The 20,062-nt window shown below is 35.3% G+C and overlaps 1 protein-coding gene across 1 annotated transcript in view; it reads left to right on the plus strand.

The window, feature by feature from the left end:
* Nucleotides 1-91: 91 nt before the first annotated feature.
* LOC121419450 (thyroid adenoma-associated protein homolog) overlaps nucleotides 92-20,062 on the plus strand; it is a 65,898-nt gene continuing 45,927 nt past the window's right edge. Inside the window, exons 1-22 of the mRNA XM_041613929.1 lie at nucleotides 92-251; nucleotides 1,540-1,640; nucleotides 3,246-3,376; nucleotides 5,108-5,298; nucleotides 5,618-5,666; nucleotides 6,062-6,246; nucleotides 6,963-7,057; nucleotides 7,484-7,707; nucleotides 8,873-9,044; nucleotides 9,495-9,564; nucleotides 10,042-10,235; nucleotides 10,950-11,111; nucleotides 12,709-13,095; nucleotides 13,643-13,798; nucleotides 14,644-14,745; nucleotides 15,075-15,201; nucleotides 15,811-15,950; nucleotides 16,785-17,146; nucleotides 17,621-17,757; nucleotides 18,399-18,580; nucleotides 18,970-19,079; nucleotides 19,905-20,028. Of these exons, the coding sequence (XP_041469863.1) occupies nucleotides 200-251; nucleotides 1,540-1,640; nucleotides 3,246-3,376; nucleotides 5,108-5,298; nucleotides 5,618-5,666; nucleotides 6,062-6,246; nucleotides 6,963-7,057; nucleotides 7,484-7,707; nucleotides 8,873-9,044; nucleotides 9,495-9,564; nucleotides 10,042-10,235; nucleotides 10,950-11,111; nucleotides 12,709-13,095; nucleotides 13,643-13,798; nucleotides 14,644-14,745; nucleotides 15,075-15,201; nucleotides 15,811-15,950; nucleotides 16,785-17,146; nucleotides 17,621-17,757; nucleotides 18,399-18,580; nucleotides 18,970-19,079; nucleotides 19,905-20,028 (3,453 nt within the window). The 5' untranslated portion in view covers nucleotides 92-199. The remainder of the gene's footprint in view (nucleotides 252-1,539; nucleotides 1,641-3,245; nucleotides 3,377-5,107; nucleotides 5,299-5,617; nucleotides 5,667-6,061; nucleotides 6,247-6,962; nucleotides 7,058-7,483; nucleotides 7,708-8,872; nucleotides 9,045-9,494; nucleotides 9,565-10,041; nucleotides 10,236-10,949; nucleotides 11,112-12,708; nucleotides 13,096-13,642; nucleotides 13,799-14,643; nucleotides 14,746-15,074; nucleotides 15,202-15,810; nucleotides 15,951-16,784; nucleotides 17,147-17,620; nucleotides 17,758-18,398; nucleotides 18,581-18,969; nucleotides 19,080-19,904; nucleotides 20,029-20,062) is intronic.

Raw genomic sequence — 20,062 nt, forward strand, 5'->3', positions numbered from 1 at the left:
CACCATCAATAGCGTGGCGCGCTCTCTGGCTCAGCAGGGAAATTCCCTTTGAGCTGGCGTGAGCTTCAGATTTATGACTGAGATGTGAGGGTCTGGACAGTGCTAAAAACTATGCTGCTCATGAGCTTGTAATGACAGAAAAGAGAACTTCATTTGATCAAATTTATTATACCGTACATGATTTACAGGATATACAGAAATGACTGTTTGGGAAGATAAAGTGCGGGAACTTGCCATCGGCGAGATAAAACGTAAGTAATTTCCACATGGCAGACGTAGACGCAGCGGCACGTGCGATACTTGTTTACACGTTTCGATGAGGATTATCACAGTTCTATGATTGCCCTATTTGAATTGCATAGGACCTTAATTGCTGAGTCCGTCACGCTACTGTTCTTCAATAATCTTCCAAGGGCCCGTTTCTCAACACCGTCATAAGTTCCCATAAGACGATAAGTCTAACTTCTTGACTAAATTAGAGATAGTGAGCTACTTGTCCGCTAACAGTTTCATGAAGCCCTCCTTGCCAAGATCGAGTACAACAACCTCACTAAATATTTTAGGACACCCCCGAACCTGTCATAACTTCTTTCTGAATTTCAATACACTAGTTCAATTTCATTTGTTAAAGGTCAAGTCCACCTCAGAAAAATGTTGATTTGAATCAGACAAAAAAAATCAGACAAGCACAATGTTAAAAATTTCATCAAAATCGGATGTAAAATAAGAAAGTTATGACATTTCAAAGTTTCGCTTATTTTTAACAAGATAGTTTATGAATGAGCCAGTTACATCCAAATGAGAGAGTCGATGATGTCACTCACTCACTATTTCTTTTGTTTTTTATTGTTTGAATTATACAGTATTTCAATTTTTACGAATTTGACGATTAGGACCTTGCCTGAAGCTGAAGCACAAAATGTTAAAATAATGGAATTCCACATGTTCAGGGAGGAATGAAACTTCATTTCACATGACAATGACGAGAAAATAAAAGTATTTCATATAATAAAATACAAAAGAAATAGTGAGTGAGTGATGTCATTAGTTCCTCATTTGCATACTAATCGAGATGTGCATTTGTTGTGAAATTAAGCGAAACTTTAAAATGCCATAACTTTCTTATTTTACATCCGATTTTGATGAAATTTTCAGTGTTATGCTTGTTGAAATTTTTCTCTTTTTATTAATCAATTCAAGTTTTTGTTGGGGTGGACTTGTCCTTTAATACTATGTCTTTTTTTCTTATATAACTTAATTTCCAATGATTTCGTCTATTAGATCTTATGCATTCATATCTTTTATATGCAGATATTGAAATCAAAGACAATGATTTTGAAGAGACCAATATTTATGCCAATAAATTGAAAAGAGTAAAATATTGAAAGATGAATATATGCTTGTGAAAAAGCTATACTATAGGCCTACTGAAAAGATGTCATCATCAAGAGATGAAAAGATTGAAGTAAATCTATATCTGTTGATGAAATAAGAAAAATCCTTGTTTTATGAAATATTCTTTTTATTTATGAAATGCAGGATATGAGGTTTCAGAGATGGAATTTCATTTTCCATGGAGGCCATTTCTGCAAAATTTGTCCAAAGACTCATCAAATAAATGGGCTGCACACATTAAAGAGGTAATTATTATTAATTTTAACGATATGATATTAAGACACAAATTAAGAAGACACTGTTTCATTGGACTGTTTGTAAATTATGTGAGACTTTTCACTGGTTACCTTTTCTTCAATTTCTTGGGTGCTAAATCAGATTTTCATTTAAGTGGAATCCTATCCAAATAATCTTTTTTAAAGCAAAAAGAAAAATCAGACAGGTTGATTGGTGAAAGTTTGAACAATATCGGATAAACAAAATTATGAATTATTAAAAGGAGTAAAACTTAGTAATCACTATACCCATGGAGACTTCAAATTGGCCGCATATGTGATGTCATAGTGATGTGAGGCAAGGACTGCTCTTCCTTGTACTCCAATACATAAAATGGCTAAAATGGCCTTTAAAAAAGTTATTCTTCAAAATTTCAAATATTTTTCTTTCATGAGGACATCAAACAATATACTACTTGGGTTATATTTAGATTACTGCCCCTGCCCTGGGGAATTGGTACTTAAGAGAAAACAACAATTGCCTGATAATTAAGTACATGGCCTATGAGAAAGTTGTCCTTGCCCCTTGTCTTAATTTACTTACCCAGTTGCCAATTTAAAATCTACATAGTCTTAGAGATCTCAAATTTAAAGCAGCCATAACTTTCTTATCGCCTGTCTGATTTCTGTCAATTTTTCACCATTCTGTTTTCTTATTTTTTTCCTTTCCAACACAACATTTATGACCAAGGCTTGGTCATAAAGTCCTGATTTTAAAAAGCTTCTATTTGAAAAAACTGAATGAAAAAAGGGGAGGTAGTTATAGGGAATGCTCTTTCACTCTGTTAAAGGTAAATGCTAATTTTGGTAACAATATCAAAATGAGTTTGTACAGAATCCAATGAAATGACCACCAAAGTGTCTGTTTGTATTTAATGCATGTGCCAAGGGATTCTGGAAGAAATTGGGTAATTGCTGAGAAATCAGCAAATAAGCACAGGATTTGGGTAGAGCATCGGGCCCGACGCTCACGTAAGCAATAATTATACATTGTCCCACGTGCGCTTAATTGTGTTGGGGATCTTCGGTGTGAACATTTTTCAGCGCAGATTTCAAGATTCACAAAGTTCAGTTAATGTAACTGTACCAGATCTAGATCCTTGATTATATACTGACAATTAAGCCTTGTTTTACAGACTTTTTCATGAAATCAGTGTTTACTGCAACTACTAGAATTTCTCTTTAAAACAAGGAAAATTTGTGGTAGGACGTTTTGTAGCACAAAAACAGTCACCGATGAATCCTTAGGGCATTTGATTGTGAAGTCATGCATACCTCCAGAACAAACTTGTTAAATGGTCCTTAGCAGCGGTAGTGCCAAATCATTTCAAAATAGTCCTTAGCTCAACAATCAAAAGAAGACATTATTTTCATTATCAATTTATTATTATTGTGTTGTGGTTTGTAAAATGTGTGCACACAGAGACATGTTCAAATATTATCGTCCGAAAATTTTTTATCTTGAGTGCACTCATATGAAGGTTCAAATCTTGCTTCCACATACTTTCTCATATCACAAAAAGGAAAATGAAAATAAAGTTATTGAGATTTTTTTGTCTTTTCACTTTGATCCAGTTTGGTTCCTACATCAAGAAGTTGGAATGGAAAGATGTAAAGTTTGAGGAAGTTGAAATTCTTTCTCATTTTCTGCCAAAACTGTTTACTGTTTTAGACTCCAAAGATTTAGGATGCAGAGCTGTGAGAGGGTAAGGATTATTATGTTATTCTATAAATTATCAGTAACTTGATTGATAAAAATTCAGTAGTAATGTGTTTCAATATGGGAATCTGGCAGATATATGATTATAAATCATAAGCCAATTTTAAAAGAAAATATTAAAAATGAAACTATTAATGCATGATGAATCTGTATACAAAACAAACATGACTACATCAGTATGATCATCATCATTGTTATAATCATATATATCAGACATCTGTGGAATCAGTCTGATAAAAGTATTAACTAACACAAAATTTACAAATTGACATTTTATCAAGAGATTAGAATCCAAGACCAATTGCATGAACGAGTCTTTGCAAGGACAATGATTCCTGTCCCAGGTTTATTATTATGATGCACATACAAGATTCCTTACTAAAATTATTGTCAACTAATATAATAATGAACTTAATCAGCTCAATTTTACATCCATTTTAATATGTAATGACATTTATGTTATTCATAATGATAAAGGGGAATTTGATAATGAAGGAGATCAGATGGAGGTGATGGTGGCAATAATGGTGATGGGGTGGATGTGATTATGGTGGTGGGGGTGATAATGGTGGTAGGGTGGTTGTGATTATTGTAGTGGGGTGATAACGGTGGTAGGGTGGTTGTGATTATGGTGGTGGGGTGATAACGGTGGTAGGGTGGTTGTTATTATGGTGGTGGGGTGATAATGGTGGAAGGGTGGTTGTGATTATGGTAGTGGGGTGATGTGGTGGTAGGGTGGTTGTGATTATGGTGGTCGGGGTGATAATGGTGGTAGGGTGGTTGTGATTATGGTGGTGGGGTGATAATGGTGGTAGGGTGGTTGTGATTATGGTGGTGGGGTGATAATGGTGGTAGGGTGGTTGTGATTATGGTGATGGGGTGATAATGGTGGTAGGATGGTTGTGATTATGGTGGTGGGGTGATAATGGTGGTAGGATGGTTGTGATTATGGTGGTGGGGTGACAATGGTGGTAGGGTGGTTGTGATTATGGTGGTGGAGGTGATAATGGTGGTAGGGTGGTTGTGATTATGGTGGTGGGGTGATAATGGTGGTAGGGTGGTTGTGATTATGGTGGTGGGGGTGATAATGGTGGTAGGGTGGTTGTGATTATGGTGGTGGGGTGATAATGGTGGTAGGGTGGTTGTGATTATGGTGGTGGGGATGGTTGTGATCGTGGTGGTGGTGGGGGTGTTTGTGATTATGGTGGTGATGGTTGTGATTATGGTGGTGATGGTTGTGATTATGGTGGTGGTGGTTGTGATTATGGTGGGGGTGGTTGTGATTGTAGTGGTAGGGATGAAGGTGGTGGTGAATCTGGTCATGATGTTATAAGCGTTGAGGTGGTTCAGGGGTGTGAGAGTTCAGATTTTTATCTGATTTCACATTTTTTGGGTGTGATTTTCAGCTTAATATCAGCTCTTTTTTTTTGGCTTTGCTCTGTACAAAAAGTACCGGTATGTGAGCTCGTTCTATTTCAGGGATTTTCACATTTTGTCATTCCTCAGCTTTTTTCAGATCTTTTTTATTTGTGACCACTCACGCCCCTGGTGGTTGTGAGACTTATGATAATGGCAGTACTTATGATTGTGGTGGTTAGGAATTTGATGATGATCCACTCAGGAAAAAATATGTCCATCAAATCTGGTCTTGTTCTTCCATGCACAGTATTTAAATGAGAAAAGTAACCAGATCTTAATTCTTGCGATTTCTTTGTAGAATCCTTCAAAGTTTACCAGCTCTTTACCATGAAAACATAGTGAATACCATGGCAACCCTACTCTGTGAAACCATAGCAGCAGTGGATAACACAGACAAACAGCAGATACAAAATATGCTTTGTATGCTTCGGACTCATCTTGAAAATTTCAAACTAGGAGAAGAATGTGTTAAACAAGAGGTTGTTGTTGGTAAGTATAGTATGTTGGACATATACTATGACATGATCAGTTTTTAATGATAAGCTCCCCCAAAATACTTCTGTGTGCAAATCTAATTATATATTGCAGAAAAGATAGAAATACTGCCCCAAACTACTTGTTTAATGCCTAAAAATTCTATAACTCCTCTTAATGATGTTTGCAATCTCTGTTTCATGTTTGAAAATAATCATTTTTTTTAGAATCACCGTCCCTTGTATTATCCTATGACAATGGCAGCTTATTCTTTTATCATAAGACATGTTTTCATACAATATCTGATTTTATTTTGATTTTTGTTTACTTACAGTGATGACCTTTTTGGCAGAATCATTAGCTGTTCTGGTTTCATATAGTAGGTGAGAAAATTGTTGAGTTTTATACAGCTTTGACATAAGTTGGAAATGGTATTAGGCCAAGAAAAAAAGAAAACAAATTAATGAAGAGTTTCAAAATGATTTGAATTATTTTAAAGTACAAATCCATGATCCCCCTTTTCTAGTTTGCCTGTTAATTCAAAGCTCATTTTCAGTGCTGTCGGGCAAGATAATATTGATCAGACTAAATCATCTAGTGTTAAAAAAGTTGAAACCTTATGAGATCTGAAAAACAAATGAAGACATTCTGAATATACTGAATATTATAAACATTCAGACTGTAGCATGGCACAAATAGATTACTGATCAACAATATGGTATTCATTCAATAATCATATACTCTCATTGGATGACCTTCTAATTCATTTAAACATTAGATCTGATAGCAGTACTCTACTTCAAAGTCAGGCTATGCAGCAATGCCTAGTGCTAATAAAAACAGGTTTGACTGTCATACAGAAGTGTTCATCCTCTATTAGTAGTAGAATTGAAGCAAGGTGTATGGAAACCATATCATCCCTTGAGACTTTGCTAAGACTTCTTGCAACTATTCTCAAAACAGGTGAGTTGTATCCTTTAAATTTTGTAATGATGATAATAATAGTCAGTTCTTGTATAGCGTATAACATATTATAAACAATGTCTCTTTGTGCTTCCAAAGTACTTGGATATTATTACCCTGGCTTTAGCCCCGCAGCCTTTTACAGCACTGTAACATTTCAAGGAATAAATTCCTGCCAGACACCCATTCACCTAACCTGGGTTGAGTGCAGCACAATGTGGATAAATTTCTTGCTGAAGGAAACTAAGCCATGGCTGGGATTTGAACCCATGACCCTCTGTTTCAAAGTCTGGAGACTAGTCCACTGGGCCACAACGCTCCACAAATAATTGTATAATTGTGTTAATTTTTGTTTCCATCATGTGATAGATTTCATCAGTTTATTAATATTAGATAAATAGAAGAGATTGTTTTCTATTGATATTTGTTTAGCAGATTGCTGAATGAATCTAAGCATGACACTTGTATCAGTCCCTCCACTTTAGTAATATTCAAATGTTAGAGTTACAGTGTTAAATTTATTGATATAAAATCTTTACTGAAATTTCAGACAGGCTTTAAAACAGCTTGTTCTACAGCATTGTCATCTGTAATCTTTCAAAATGATAATGTAGTGATCGGACCATCATTAACCATTCTCTTATTTGTGATTTTATTTGAATAACTACAGTAAGAAATCAAAGTAACTAAGTCATTCCCAATATATGTTAATTTAGACATGTTCTTAGCTGACTGCCGAAGTGCTGCTAGTCTGATGTTTGCTTTGATCTGTAAAACATGGATTCCGTCAGGGAAACATCTTGTTGATATGGTAAGGGCACATGCACTTAAACAAAGAAAGGTAAACACTGGTAAAGTTGTAGATCATACCCATATCTAAAATAGAGACACAACACTTAATTTGAATGTCATAAGACAAACATGTTTAAATGGATCTAACTGGATTAGTTTGCAAAAAAATGTCCATTTGGTTTGAAATATTATTGGCAAAAGAATTGTAAGTGTGAGTTGATTTTGAGACCAGGGCGAATTAGGATTGCGGAAAGAAAAATAAAGAATTGCTAGGACAGTTTTGGTATGGGATTTACGTTATGCATCATGTAACTATTCTATTCCTCCATTTTGAAAGATAACTTGATATTTAAGTTTTAGAGGATGATGTCTGAGTTATGTCTTCAATTCCATTTACAAAGAATTGAATAAGAAAATGATGATTTTGTATTATATTTTTTTGCAGGTAGCATCAATGTTTCATTATTCCCAGACTCCAGCTGTTGAATCAAGCCATCTCCATCAGCTCACCTGTGATCTATGTCAGAGTGTACCTGATCTCTCTTGTTTGTATCTATGCCATGGGTTTATAGTGATGTTAGAACCACAGGATCTGATCCAGGATCTTGGTCAGGGTAACACATTGATGTTAGATGTGTTCTTCCCTCGTATTCATCAACTCACACAACGGTAAAACATCTTGTATCTCAATAGTGTAGTAGGTTTCTCGGTACACCATGTATTTTTCATGTATCTTTCTTGAGCAAGTGTTGGTCCTGAAAAGGACCACCCAGAGTTGGATGGTCCTTTTCAGGACCAACACTTGCTCAAGAAAGATACATGGTGTACTGTGAAACCTACTACACTATTCTTCTTCACCATGGAAACCTTCAGAAGTTAATATTTTATCTCTCTTAAGTTTGTGCCTTTCTTTGTATGTAGCCTTTGATTGCATGCTTTGGAGATGTGTGTTGAATTCAAGTGCAAGACAGTACACAGTGCAATGAACTTGTTTCTATTTAAAGGGGAAATTCACCCTGAAGGAAAGTTTGTTGTTAAATAGTAGAAAAATAATTTTAAAAATATTGGAGAAGGTTTGAGAAAAATATAGTAAAGATTAAGAAAGATATTAGAATTTTAAATTTGGGATTTGTGACATCATAAATAAGCAGCTGCCCCATATGTTATTTGATATAAAATGCATAAATTTCCATTTTTTTATGGTTCATGATGATTTTTTTTGTTTTCTGTTTAAGAATGGGTGTGAAATGATTTGTCTATTGATATAAAGTGCAGTAAAAAACATTTTCAATATTCTAAGAAAATGACATTCCATTGATTTTTTACCAAACGATATGTATGAAAGCTGCTCTGATGCCACAAATCAAATAATTGAAATTCTAATAACTTTTTCATTCTTTGATGGATTTTTCTCAAACCTTTGGCAATATTTTTTATTGATTTTTCTACTATTTTTGCAATATACTTTTTGTCAGGTTGAAATTCCCCTTTAAAGATAACACAGTGAAATGCTGTACACAATGTTGTAATAATGGGCAATATATCGCTTGATTTACTTATTAGGCAGCAACATTTTTAGTTTGAAGAATATAAAATGGGATAGCTTCTTTCTTATAATTATTAGAATAGATCAAGGTCAAAAATTAAATGTTAGATGGTAAATAGTTAAATGTTAACATCTTCAATTACTTTATCACAATATTTCAGACTTTCAGTATTCTTTATCTAAACTTATCTTCATTATCCATATGTTTAAGATTTGAAAAGTACTAATTCTACTTGATGGAATTGACAGTACATCTTCCAACATATTTTATTTGCTTTTCCCATGCAGCCTTGCTAATTCTAGTTCATCATTAGCAGCAGCCAGAACGCTGTGTCAATGGGTGGAGGTAACAGTGAATGCGGTAGAATCAACGCATTTCATGAGTACCCTCTCTGGTCCATCACCTATTCCTCAGAATCTCCTCATGTATGTAATGACCCATTGGGACCATCCGATCGATGTAAGTTGTTAATTAATTTTAAATATATATGACTTATATAAAACTCGGTTTCCTTGTGTTTATTTTCACTAAAAAAAAAGCATTTCAATTTCCAGCTGTGTATGATATAATAACATATCACTGAATTGGTCAGATTACACTTGGAGACGCATTCTACAATGTGATTATTGATGAGATTACAGCACTTAAGAATGACTTCAAGTTAGACTTTTGTCTTTGTAAAACACCCTCTGGATGAGTAAGGGTTTGAGAAGAGAGATGACAGATGAAGGAGAGAGGGGATATGAAAGAATAATTTGATTGGGTAATAGTAAGAAAGGTTTTATTCAGGGACTATCCCATAGTTCCAATGGTTTAAATAGTCAATGGATTAACCTTTTGACTACTGAATTCTCTCATTTATATATATTTGCAACTCAATTGTTGTAAACGTTTTGTGTCTTTTCACAGGGTATCCGTCATCAGACCAAAGCAATATTTGAAGGTGTAATGAAGCTACATGTCAAGTCTCTTGTTAGCGGTAAGATTTACTCCCTCTTTAAGACATTATTGCCCATTTTGATAGATAGTGCTATTAATCAGTTTATTATACTTATATAAATACAACACAAATGGAAGTCATACATGTATATAGGGTCTCCCTTCTCTCATTTGTATCATAAAAATGAAAGAAAATTGAAGTGTTCTTTGCCAGTCATATTGATGCTTGGGTGATATATTAAAAAAGAAATTTCAGGAGAGTAAGAAAATGTTATTGCCAAAACAGAGAGCTGACACATGACTGAATATCACTGAAAAGCTAGTCACATCTGAATAGATTTCAAGACACAGTAATTATCATCTTGTCAATTTTATAAGCAAGGTACATAAATATTGTTGTCATGCAGTCAAGAATCAATCTGTATTTGTAATAGTACTCCTCTTGCATCTGGAGCTATAAATATAAGTGATCTCTAATGAAATTAAATTAAGTGCTGTTTTCTTGGTTTATAACTAGTTGCTGCACACCAGGACGCTTTCACACTGGACATACTATCCACTCTGGTAAACAGTGATTGGCATACAAGAGGAAAGTATGGAGTGTTAGGATGTATGGTTGAGGTTGTAGGAGCATCTAATGTTATCAACCTTTATCCTGGTATTCTCCAACAACTTCTGACAGTGATGAGTGAACATGCCATGGCAACACATGTAAGTTTCATTATCATCAGCAATAGACTAGTTCATTGTTCGTCATTCAAATTTTCTCATATCTTTAAACATGGAGAAGTCATTTTTGTCAGCTTAGAGCAGTCGATCACTAAGTAACAGAGATGTCCCATTTTGACCTAAAATTCCCTTTTGAAAAATGAATTCTTCTTGATATCATGAATATATCATGAATGAACAATAGACAGCTACAGTACAGTATTCCATTCAATGCATACACACTTCACTCACAGACATATGGAGAGTACTTTTTCTTTTTGCTTGACTTATTAAAGCTTGATGTTTATTATGAAGCTGGCATGAAATAAGTGTTGCTATGTCAGGAAATTGCAGAGTTGCATGTTTGTGAGTTTTAGATTTTTGTTTCATGTTACATGTACCTTAATCTGCACATGTTCAGATTATTTCTATGAACTGGCTCAATATTAATTTCTTCCCCTTATTCATTTGTATGTTTATTGTATCCTCTTGGAGCCTATATTTGGGTCAGAAATATAAACATTCATTGATGCCAAAGGATTGATAGTTTCCTTAATCCAGGTCTGATATTAATCAGCTTTCATTACAGTATTTACATCTTTTTTTTATGAACATTATTATGCAAATGTTGAAGCCTGATATTTGACAAAGCTGTCACTTGAAAGTGAACTCAAGGGCATTGATGGTCAGAGATATGTCAATATATTTTCCTTTCAGTCATGTGAAGTAATAGAGAAACTCTTCAACCAACACAAGAAAGAATTGGAACAGATGAAGGGTAATGTTTCTCTCGTGTGGAATGAAACTTGGATTATACCAATCCTAGATGTATTGAGTGACCAAACCAAACCAAACAAACAAAAAGGATTCATTATTGATGTGAGTATTATATAACTTCAAATTCTGAAAGATATCTATTTTCTTGTCATGGATTCAACTCAGGATTTTATTTAAACTTTGCATTAATGAAGAAAAATGGCTCCTTACATTTTAAAAACATTATATTATTGTATAATTATCTAAGTAATGATCCTAGATTCATTATTGCGGATTGAAATAATCGCTAGAGGGTATTCATTTGTCTCGCAATCTACTATGGTCAACAAGGAAATTCGTGATCACTCTCGCAAAAAGTGTTCACTGGCTTTCTAGGAAATTTGTGATCACTCTCGCAAAAAGTGTTCACTAGCTTACAAGTTCACGAGCTTTCGAGTGCCGCTGCAACTCTTTATCAAGTGACACGGATTGTCCGATATCGTTTATTTATACTAACCTCCAAGACCGTACGCACTAACGCGAGAACAATAGGTAGGCACTGATCCGTTGTGTGATTGGTCAGGAGTTATGCAAATAAGCCGGGGGTATATGCAAATACGCCGTGGGTCGGCAATATTCGGCAATATGCAAATGAGACCAAAATTGGCGGGCTCGCTAGTTTCCCGAGGGCGGGGGTTGACTGGCTGAGCGGTCCCTCGATCGGGGCCGGGAACGATCGGGTCGGCGTGCACTGCCAGGTAAGGGGGTATTGTGCTGTTGGATGGTTCGCATCCAGAAATCGGGGATGTCGATCCCGCTGTCTCTGTTGAAATTGTTAGGACAAAGACGTATACTAATAGCCTCCTTAATCGACATCCCCGATTTCTGGATGCGAACCATCCGACAGCACAATACCCCCTTACCTGGCAGTGCACGCCGACCCGATCGTTCCCGGCCCCGATCGAGGGACCGCTCAGCCAGTCAACCCCCGCCCACGGGAAACTAGCGAGCCCGCCAATTTTGGTCTCATTTGCATATTGCCGACCCACGGCGTATTTGCATATACCCCCGGCTTATTTGCATAACTCCTGACCAATCACACAACGGATCAGTGCCCACCTATTGTTCTCGCGTTTGTGCGTACGGTCTTGGAGGTTAGTATAAATAGAGTACGATATCGGACAATCCGTGTCACTTGATAAAGAGTTGCAGCGGCACTCGAAAGCTCGTGAACTTGTAAGCTAGCGAACACTTTTTGCGAGAGTGATCACGAATTTCCTAGAAAGCCAGTGAACACTTTTTGCGAGAGTGATCACGAATTTCCTTGTTGACCATAGTAGATTGCGAGACAAATGAATACCCTCTAGCGATTAATGATCCTAGAATTTATGATTATAATTTGTCTGTACTACTTTCTAATTGATTGATTGGATAAATGTATATATTCAAGTCAATGTATTGATGCTTATTTATTGAAAAAGCCAGATTGATTATGTTGCATTTAGTTTAGAGCGCTTAGAGGCTTCTGATAAAAGAGGTGTTAAGTGCTATATATTAAAGTAAGTATAATCATTATTAATCATTGTAAGTTTTTAAAAGTAAAATCAGTCCTCATATTAAAATATCACTGTTTTGAATTATACTTTTGAATCATTAATCATAAATATAGTGGTCTTTATTATTTCATATTTTCTTATTTTGTAAATTTGATTTGATACAGTATCTGATCCCCAAGCTCCTGAAATGTCATCCAACAAGCCTTGAATTCATCATACAACACCTGAGCTGTGAGGATTCTTCTTCTGCTCCAAGAAAGGAAAAAGACAAACCTACCAGTGATGCCTTCCAGCCTAGTAGATCACCCTCTGATGGTGGGAGATTAGGGGCTCTTTTGTCTTGTCTGAAGATGGCTAGATCACTGGGGTTGCTTAGGAGTGTTCAAGATAACACAAAGAAGAAGAAACGAAACAAGGACTTGGGTGGAGAAGAGCAGAACAAAAAAGAGAAATCAGATTTGAAAGAAATGGAAGATGATAAATCAAGAGTATGGAAGGGCCTTGTTCCGGTTAGACTTCTCTATCAAGCTGTGTGCCACTCCACTCATCAGGTATGCTGCTATTCATTCTCATTACAATTCATAAATTATTATTATTTGTTTGGTATCACTTGTGCCTGGGAGGCAAAAAGCAAACTGAAACACCGTGACCTGCAGGTCTCTCCTCCCAATATATGAAAAAATGAAAATCAATTATTAACTGTTCGAAATAGAAATTTGCAACAGAAATACTCCGAAAATTTGTTTTGCCACTTGATAGACAGAATGACGTAGCTCTGTCCCTTGAATCGTTGAGTGTCAAATAGGGTAGCAGCAAGTCCTATCTTTTAACATCTTTTGGCCTGATATGGCCGGGGTTTGAACTCCTGACCTCCCAGTTGTGAGGCGGACTTGCTACCTACTGAGCCAACACACCGCTATATAAAACGGTATATTATTATTATATCATTTATGAGATATTATATGTTGCTCTATTAGGCCTACTATTAATGTAAAGGTACAGTCTGTTACGGTTGATGGGTAACTTGGCATCGATGGATGATTTTATAAATAAGGAGCTTAATCAAAAGGTTGTAATATATTGCTCGTTATCTTTCAGATTCGTATTGATACCATTGGTCTTCTGTGTGACTCTAACAAGACAACGGAGGACGTCTCAGAGATGGATCTTTCACTTCTTATCTTTGCTCTTGCCTTCAATCTCAACAATCCCTCTCCATCATTCAGGCAACAGTTTATCAGTCATATTAAGAAAGTAAGTCAATTCTCATGAATAAGTGATAACCCCCTCTGGTTGCCCCCCCCCCCCCATTTACCTGAAATTATCCATTCCAACAATGTTTAATTTCAGTTTGGGACAAGTTCAAGTCTCTTTTTGAACTTTTGCAGTGACCCAATTTTATTTGATTTTTTTTCTGTATATGTGAAATCCATACCATTTCTGTGTTTGTGTAAATTGTATTGTATTCAGATGTAAATCTTGTAAATTTGTATGTATGAATTGTATCTTTTTATCGAATGGAATGACTAAATCTTGAATCATGATATAGAAATGTCCTGCCATGATTAATTAATGAACAGATGAAATACTAATTATGATGTGTCATTTTTAGATGTTAAGTAAAAGTTAACTACTAATGAGAACAGCATACTTCTTTCATTCTACATCTGTTCCTTCCAATTCAATTCCTTTAAATCTCTTGGCCCACTTTGGAATGAATTCCCTCCAATTTTACACAAGACTAAAATAATTTTTTGAAACACATCTTTTATGTTAAATCTTAGTGTTTTTATGCCTCCAACAACACTTTGTATCCTCTGAAACGGTGTTAGTTATTATTATTGTTATTTTTATTTCCCCTCTCTGAGTAACAAATGAGCCAGTTTTTCTCACCAGAAAGGAAAGATTTTTTATGGGATTTACTGCAAATGAAGAAATCAAAATCATTTTGCATTTTGTCTGCAATTAAATCATCCCTTCACAATCACCTCAGATCAGAGAATGGTTTTGACAGTGCCCCCCCCCCTCAGAAGTATTCTTTGATATGATGTTTCCATGATCCTATCAATCTTGATAGCTTTGATCTGTTTTTCGTGCAGCTTCTCGTTCGCTTGAGGGAAAGTGGAAGAATCCTTTCAATGAAATCCCAGAGAGCCGGAGATTCCAATGATAATTCTTCAGGATTGCATATCAAGTATAAGGTTGGTGTCTCCTTTTCTAAAATGTCTATATTTCTTTCAGATATTTTTCAAGTTCTCAAATCTGATCCAACAATTCACTGTGTTTCTTTAAGAAGAAAATCATGAGGCAATAATGAAGCATGTATTGATCACCATGATGTCATGTTATCCTCAATAATACCTGTATATAACAGGTCTTTGGTTACCTCAGGCAACCTTTGCCCAAGGCCAGCAGGTCCTAAGCAGAATGTAGCCTCAAGACTGGCCTTGACTTCATACCTGTAAATGATCAGGGATTCTTAGATTTGCTCTCATGTGAATCTTCTTTTTTTTATCTTTACTGATTGTAGGAATTCCTTGAATGGTTGTGTTCATTGATGTTTGACAATCTGAGTCCAGGGTTTGGTTACCCATGTCGAGCTACCTCACTTCAAATCTTAACAGCTATCCATTCAACCTTTAATGGGTCAAGCAGTGGTGAGCATCCTTACATTACACATCAGATTTCCACCGAGGCATTGTACAGGGACAACCCAGTTCCAATAGGCAATGGGTTAGCCAAATGATTACTGAAAGGGGTTACCTGGTTCCAGTAGGCAATGTATTGACTGCTGAATTATGTTATATCCGTAGGAATCGCCTCTTTTGTTATCACTGATTTATTATTTGAATAGACTTTTTGATTACAGTTTCACAATGCTTTACTCCTCTGTATAGCAACCAGTCCTCTGCTATAAATTGATGCTTATAGCAGAGGAGATTTAAATGTAGTTTGGACGTTGGAATAGATACATCTTACCCAGAAATCACAGGTCATTTGAGCTTTTTCTTAAAGATTTGCCTTCAGTAAGGGAAAAATTGAAACACTTTGCTTTCACTCGATTGTAGAAGTTCCTTTAGATAACAGTTGTAGATTGCAACAAAAAGTAACATTGAGCAAACTTTACAAATTGCCTATATTTATGTAATTGTGTTTGATATACTCTCCATATGTGTTGCATTATTAAGTTCAAATGTGACTTCTTCATCCTTTTGTGTTGTTCATTTTAATGATCAAATAAAACAATTCTCTTCATGATTTTTCAGGTCTGTTTGACACATCATTGTTATGGTGTAGAAACAGAGTTAATCTCCTTGTGATGAGACTAATGGATAACTATGAGAGCAATAGGATCATGGCCTTTGACCTCTTAGCTAGTCTTCCACAAGACATTCTTGGATTACAGGTAAATTAAAATGAGTTCAGGTATTAAAGTTTAATAATTTCAATCTTCCGTGACAGGAATTTGTCTTAAAGTGCAAGAGTACTAAAATGAATAAATTACACATGCAAACAGCTTTTGCAGCACATCTACTAATGTACTTTTACATGGATGTGAACTTATCTCACTGATCCAAATTATGCTGAGGGAATTGTTGATGACATAATATTCAGATAAATTTGATTAAGGGGATAATCATTATAATAATCATAATGTAGACTTTCACATACTCTAAGATGTGCATTGCATGATTTCATGTTTGTTTTAAAGGGGAAGTTCACCCTAAAGAAAACTTTATTGTGAAAATAGCAGAAAAAATAGTAAAAAATATTGGTGAAGGTTTGAGGAAAATCCGTTAAAGAGTAAGAAAGTTATTAGAGTTCAAAATTTTGGATTTGTGACATCATAAACGAGCAGCTGCCCCATGTGTTATGTAATATAAAATGTATGAATTTCAAATTTTGTATGGTTCCTGATGACTTAATTTTGTATTCTTTTCATGATCGGGTGTGAAATGATTTGTCTATTGATATACAAAAGTTACAGTGAAAACCATTTTCAATTTTCTGAGAAAATGACATTTCATTGATTTTTTACCATTCGCTATGTAGGAATGCTGCTCGTATATGACGTCACAAATCAAATAATTGAAATTCTAATAACTTTTTAATTATTTGATGAATTTTTCTCAAACCCTCGGCAATATTTTTTATTATTTTTTCTGCTATTTTTACAATAAACTTTTTGTCAGGGTGAAATTCCCCTTTAAGTTTTGAATTGTTCTATCACCTGTAACAGGATGCTCAAGAGCTTGAAGATTGCTACAGAGTTGCATACAATCTTGCTGTCAGCAACAAACCTTACAACTGTGAAACAGCAGCCTTTGTCTTCAGACTTCTCATCAGACAAACCCAACCTAGTCTCCATACCAGTCTATCAAAAAACAGCAATACAGAGGCAAAAGAGAACCAACCCCAAGCTAGACTTGATGTTAGGAGTTCCACAGAATCCAACACAATCTGTGTTATTCAGAACCTATGTGATACTCTTGAAGGACAGGTAGAAGTGGCTGGAGAGAGTCTATTAGAGGCTGCTGTACAGGGCCCTATGTATGGATTGTTGCATTGTTTGAGGATTCTGCTAAGAGACACAGATCTTAGGTGAGATAGAGAGAGAAAGAAAAAGATAGCTCTTATATATAAAATGGTATGAAATTGTTGTGCACTTGCAATTTTCACAATTGAAATTGTTAGATATTCTGCTGGGAAAAATTTTCATGCTATGAAAGTGACCATTAACAGTCCACAATAAATTATAATTTCACAGTACACAATTTTAAATAAAAAAAAATCTCATAACATTTTATGCAGGAAAATCAATTCCTAGCAGGGCGGGCTATAAACAATCATGGAATAAAAATTAGAGACATTTGGGAAAATTTGATGTTTCAACTTGCATAGCTCCAGTCGTCATACTCTTTTGATAATGAACATTAGAGGAATTTACAGGAAACTATCAAGACAAATGTTTTGTGATGATTTTTATTTTTATGAAAGCAACATAATTCATGATACTATTCAAAATCAATGATGTACCTTATATGATAATAACATATGATGGTTTATTTGATATAGAACGGTGCAAATGGCTGATGCTTGGAAGTGTATTATTACAAGGTTCATTCAGCTTTGTTTTGATGTTGCTGAAGTGGCTGCCACAGTGGTATGCAACTCTTCTCCTGAGGGATTCATTCCATCTGAACAGAAACAAGGTACAATGGTCCAGACAAATCATTTTCTATTTTTTTTCATAATTGTAAATATTACTTATTTGGAATGATACATCAAAGGAAAAGGGGTGGGGTTTACTAGCTGGAATATAGTTGTTTTTTAATCAGTTGGGAATATATTTATATCCAAAGTGAAATAAATAATAACTCTGTCTGATGTAAATAAATACTAACTCAACAAAGCAGATAGAATGCATTAGATCAATATATTCACCCTTAGTGGTAAAAGCTGCTTTCAAGTGAGATATAACAATTTTACCCAGTTACATTGATTGAAGAAAAAAAGGTCAAATATTGATATGACATAGGTAGAAATGAACAAAAAGATTGAGTAATACATGAGAAAGTTGCCAATGTGCATATTATAAGCAGGATTCTATCTCATTCATTGGGTTGCAAACTTAGAGTGCATAAAGATAAGCTTCAGTGAAATCACTTTTATGAATAAATGGCATATCATACTGCATTGGAATTGTTTTACAATATGGGTTTCTCTCACCGTTTTCCATACTTGCTAAAGATGAAGAGGAAGTGTGCAAAGTGTCTTTTAAAGTAGACAGCGCCTGGCTGGGTTAATAATATCATTAATTATCTTCTTGTTGTCGCTGTAGTTTTGGATGAAGAATGTCCTTCAGTGGAAGAGGATGAACCAAGCAGTAAACTGGAGACATTCCATGTGACTCCTCAGATGATTCTTGTCTGTTGTTGGAGGAGTATGAAGGAGGTGTCTTTACTCCTTGGTGAATTAAGTCAAAGAACACCCATGGAGGATGGTGATAGTGAAGGACTTATCACTAGTGCACAGGTGAGAAATGGTCATATTATACACATCAAGCACCTTTGACTTTCAATCCAGATACTTAATGTTACTGTTACTGACCTATTTGCATCTTATTTCATTGGCCCCTGAATAACTTTTTAATATAAATTGACAAAATATGAACTATTGACTCAATCCAAGATCATCGTACTAACATCTATCTCTCTTATTTCATTGTTCCCACTCACTACCCCCCCCCCCCTCTCTCATATGCTGCCTGTAAACTTGCAGACAAGATCCCATTAATACTTTCGAGACATCAAAATGTTTTAAGTTCAAAGAGCTTGTTAAGTTTTTATGACGATCAACATTCTTTATCCTTTTTTTTCTGTGTTCAATATGTCTTTATGTTTTTTTTTTTGTGTGTGATACAGATGGATTCTATTGGGAATTTCTTTATGAAGCTACTTAGAGAATCCAAGCACAGAGGAGCATTTGAATTGGCTTATGCTGGTTTCATTCAACTTACTACTAGGATATGGAGGTAGGTTACTACTTATTAAAAAAATTTACAAATAATCAAGGTTTGCTATTCATTGTGCATTGGATTGCTTATTGAAGCGGCATGTGATATGGTGGTACCAGTATCGCAACATCAAGATATCATAATGAATAACTGACCACTTAACTTATAATGCTCTGACCATTCTTGTCTGAACATAAAGATCAAAATTAAAATTATATTAGTACCCAAATCATCTGAATCATTGATTAATAATAATAATAATAATAGCGGCATATTTACCCAGGGTAGCCACTTCAGTTCCGAAAACTGTTCTCCCAGCAGGCCCTGTTATTATTACCCCGGCTTTAGCACGGCTACCTTGATGGGGTGCTCGAGCATTCGAGGAATTTCTTCCTACCGGGTACCCATTCACCTCACCTGGGTCGAGTGCAGCACAATGTGGACAAATTTCTTGCTGAAGGAAATTACGCCATGGCTGGGATTCGAACCCACGACCCTCTGTTTCAAAGTCCGAAGACTAATCCACTGGGCCACAACGCTCCACTGATTTTGAAGAATCCTAGACAAAGTTACTGACACCCTGGTAAAAACTAATTATTAGAAATGGTGCAAAATCTTCTACTCATTGTTTTCATAGAAAAAAGGATAAAAATTTGTATATACTACATTTTTTAAAGGTTAGAAAGTGAGTATAAAATTCCAATATAACTCACAATATTGAACCTTTGCCAAAACTAAAGATATGCTTTGATAAAAAGCTCTGTTCTACTGTACATTTAAAAAAAAAAAAATTAAGATTTTAAAGCACAGGAATGATAATGCTTGTTGTGTGTTTGTTTTCAGTGAACCAAGCAGTATTGATGGTCTGCCGCAACAATGGTTGTCAGAATTGCTTCAAGAGATCACAAGCAACCAATCTATGTTATGTGCAACAAGACGAAGTGCTGGAATCCCATTCGCTATTCAGGTAAGCTCATATCACTGGTTATTGCATTTATTGG

This window comes from Lytechinus variegatus, chromosome 7, assembly GCF_018143015.1.
Source record: "Lytechinus variegatus isolate NC3 chromosome 7, Lvar_3.0, whole genome shotgun sequence".
NCBI lineage: Eukaryota > Metazoa > Echinodermata > Echinoidea > Temnopleuroida > Toxopneustidae > Lytechinus > Lytechinus variegatus.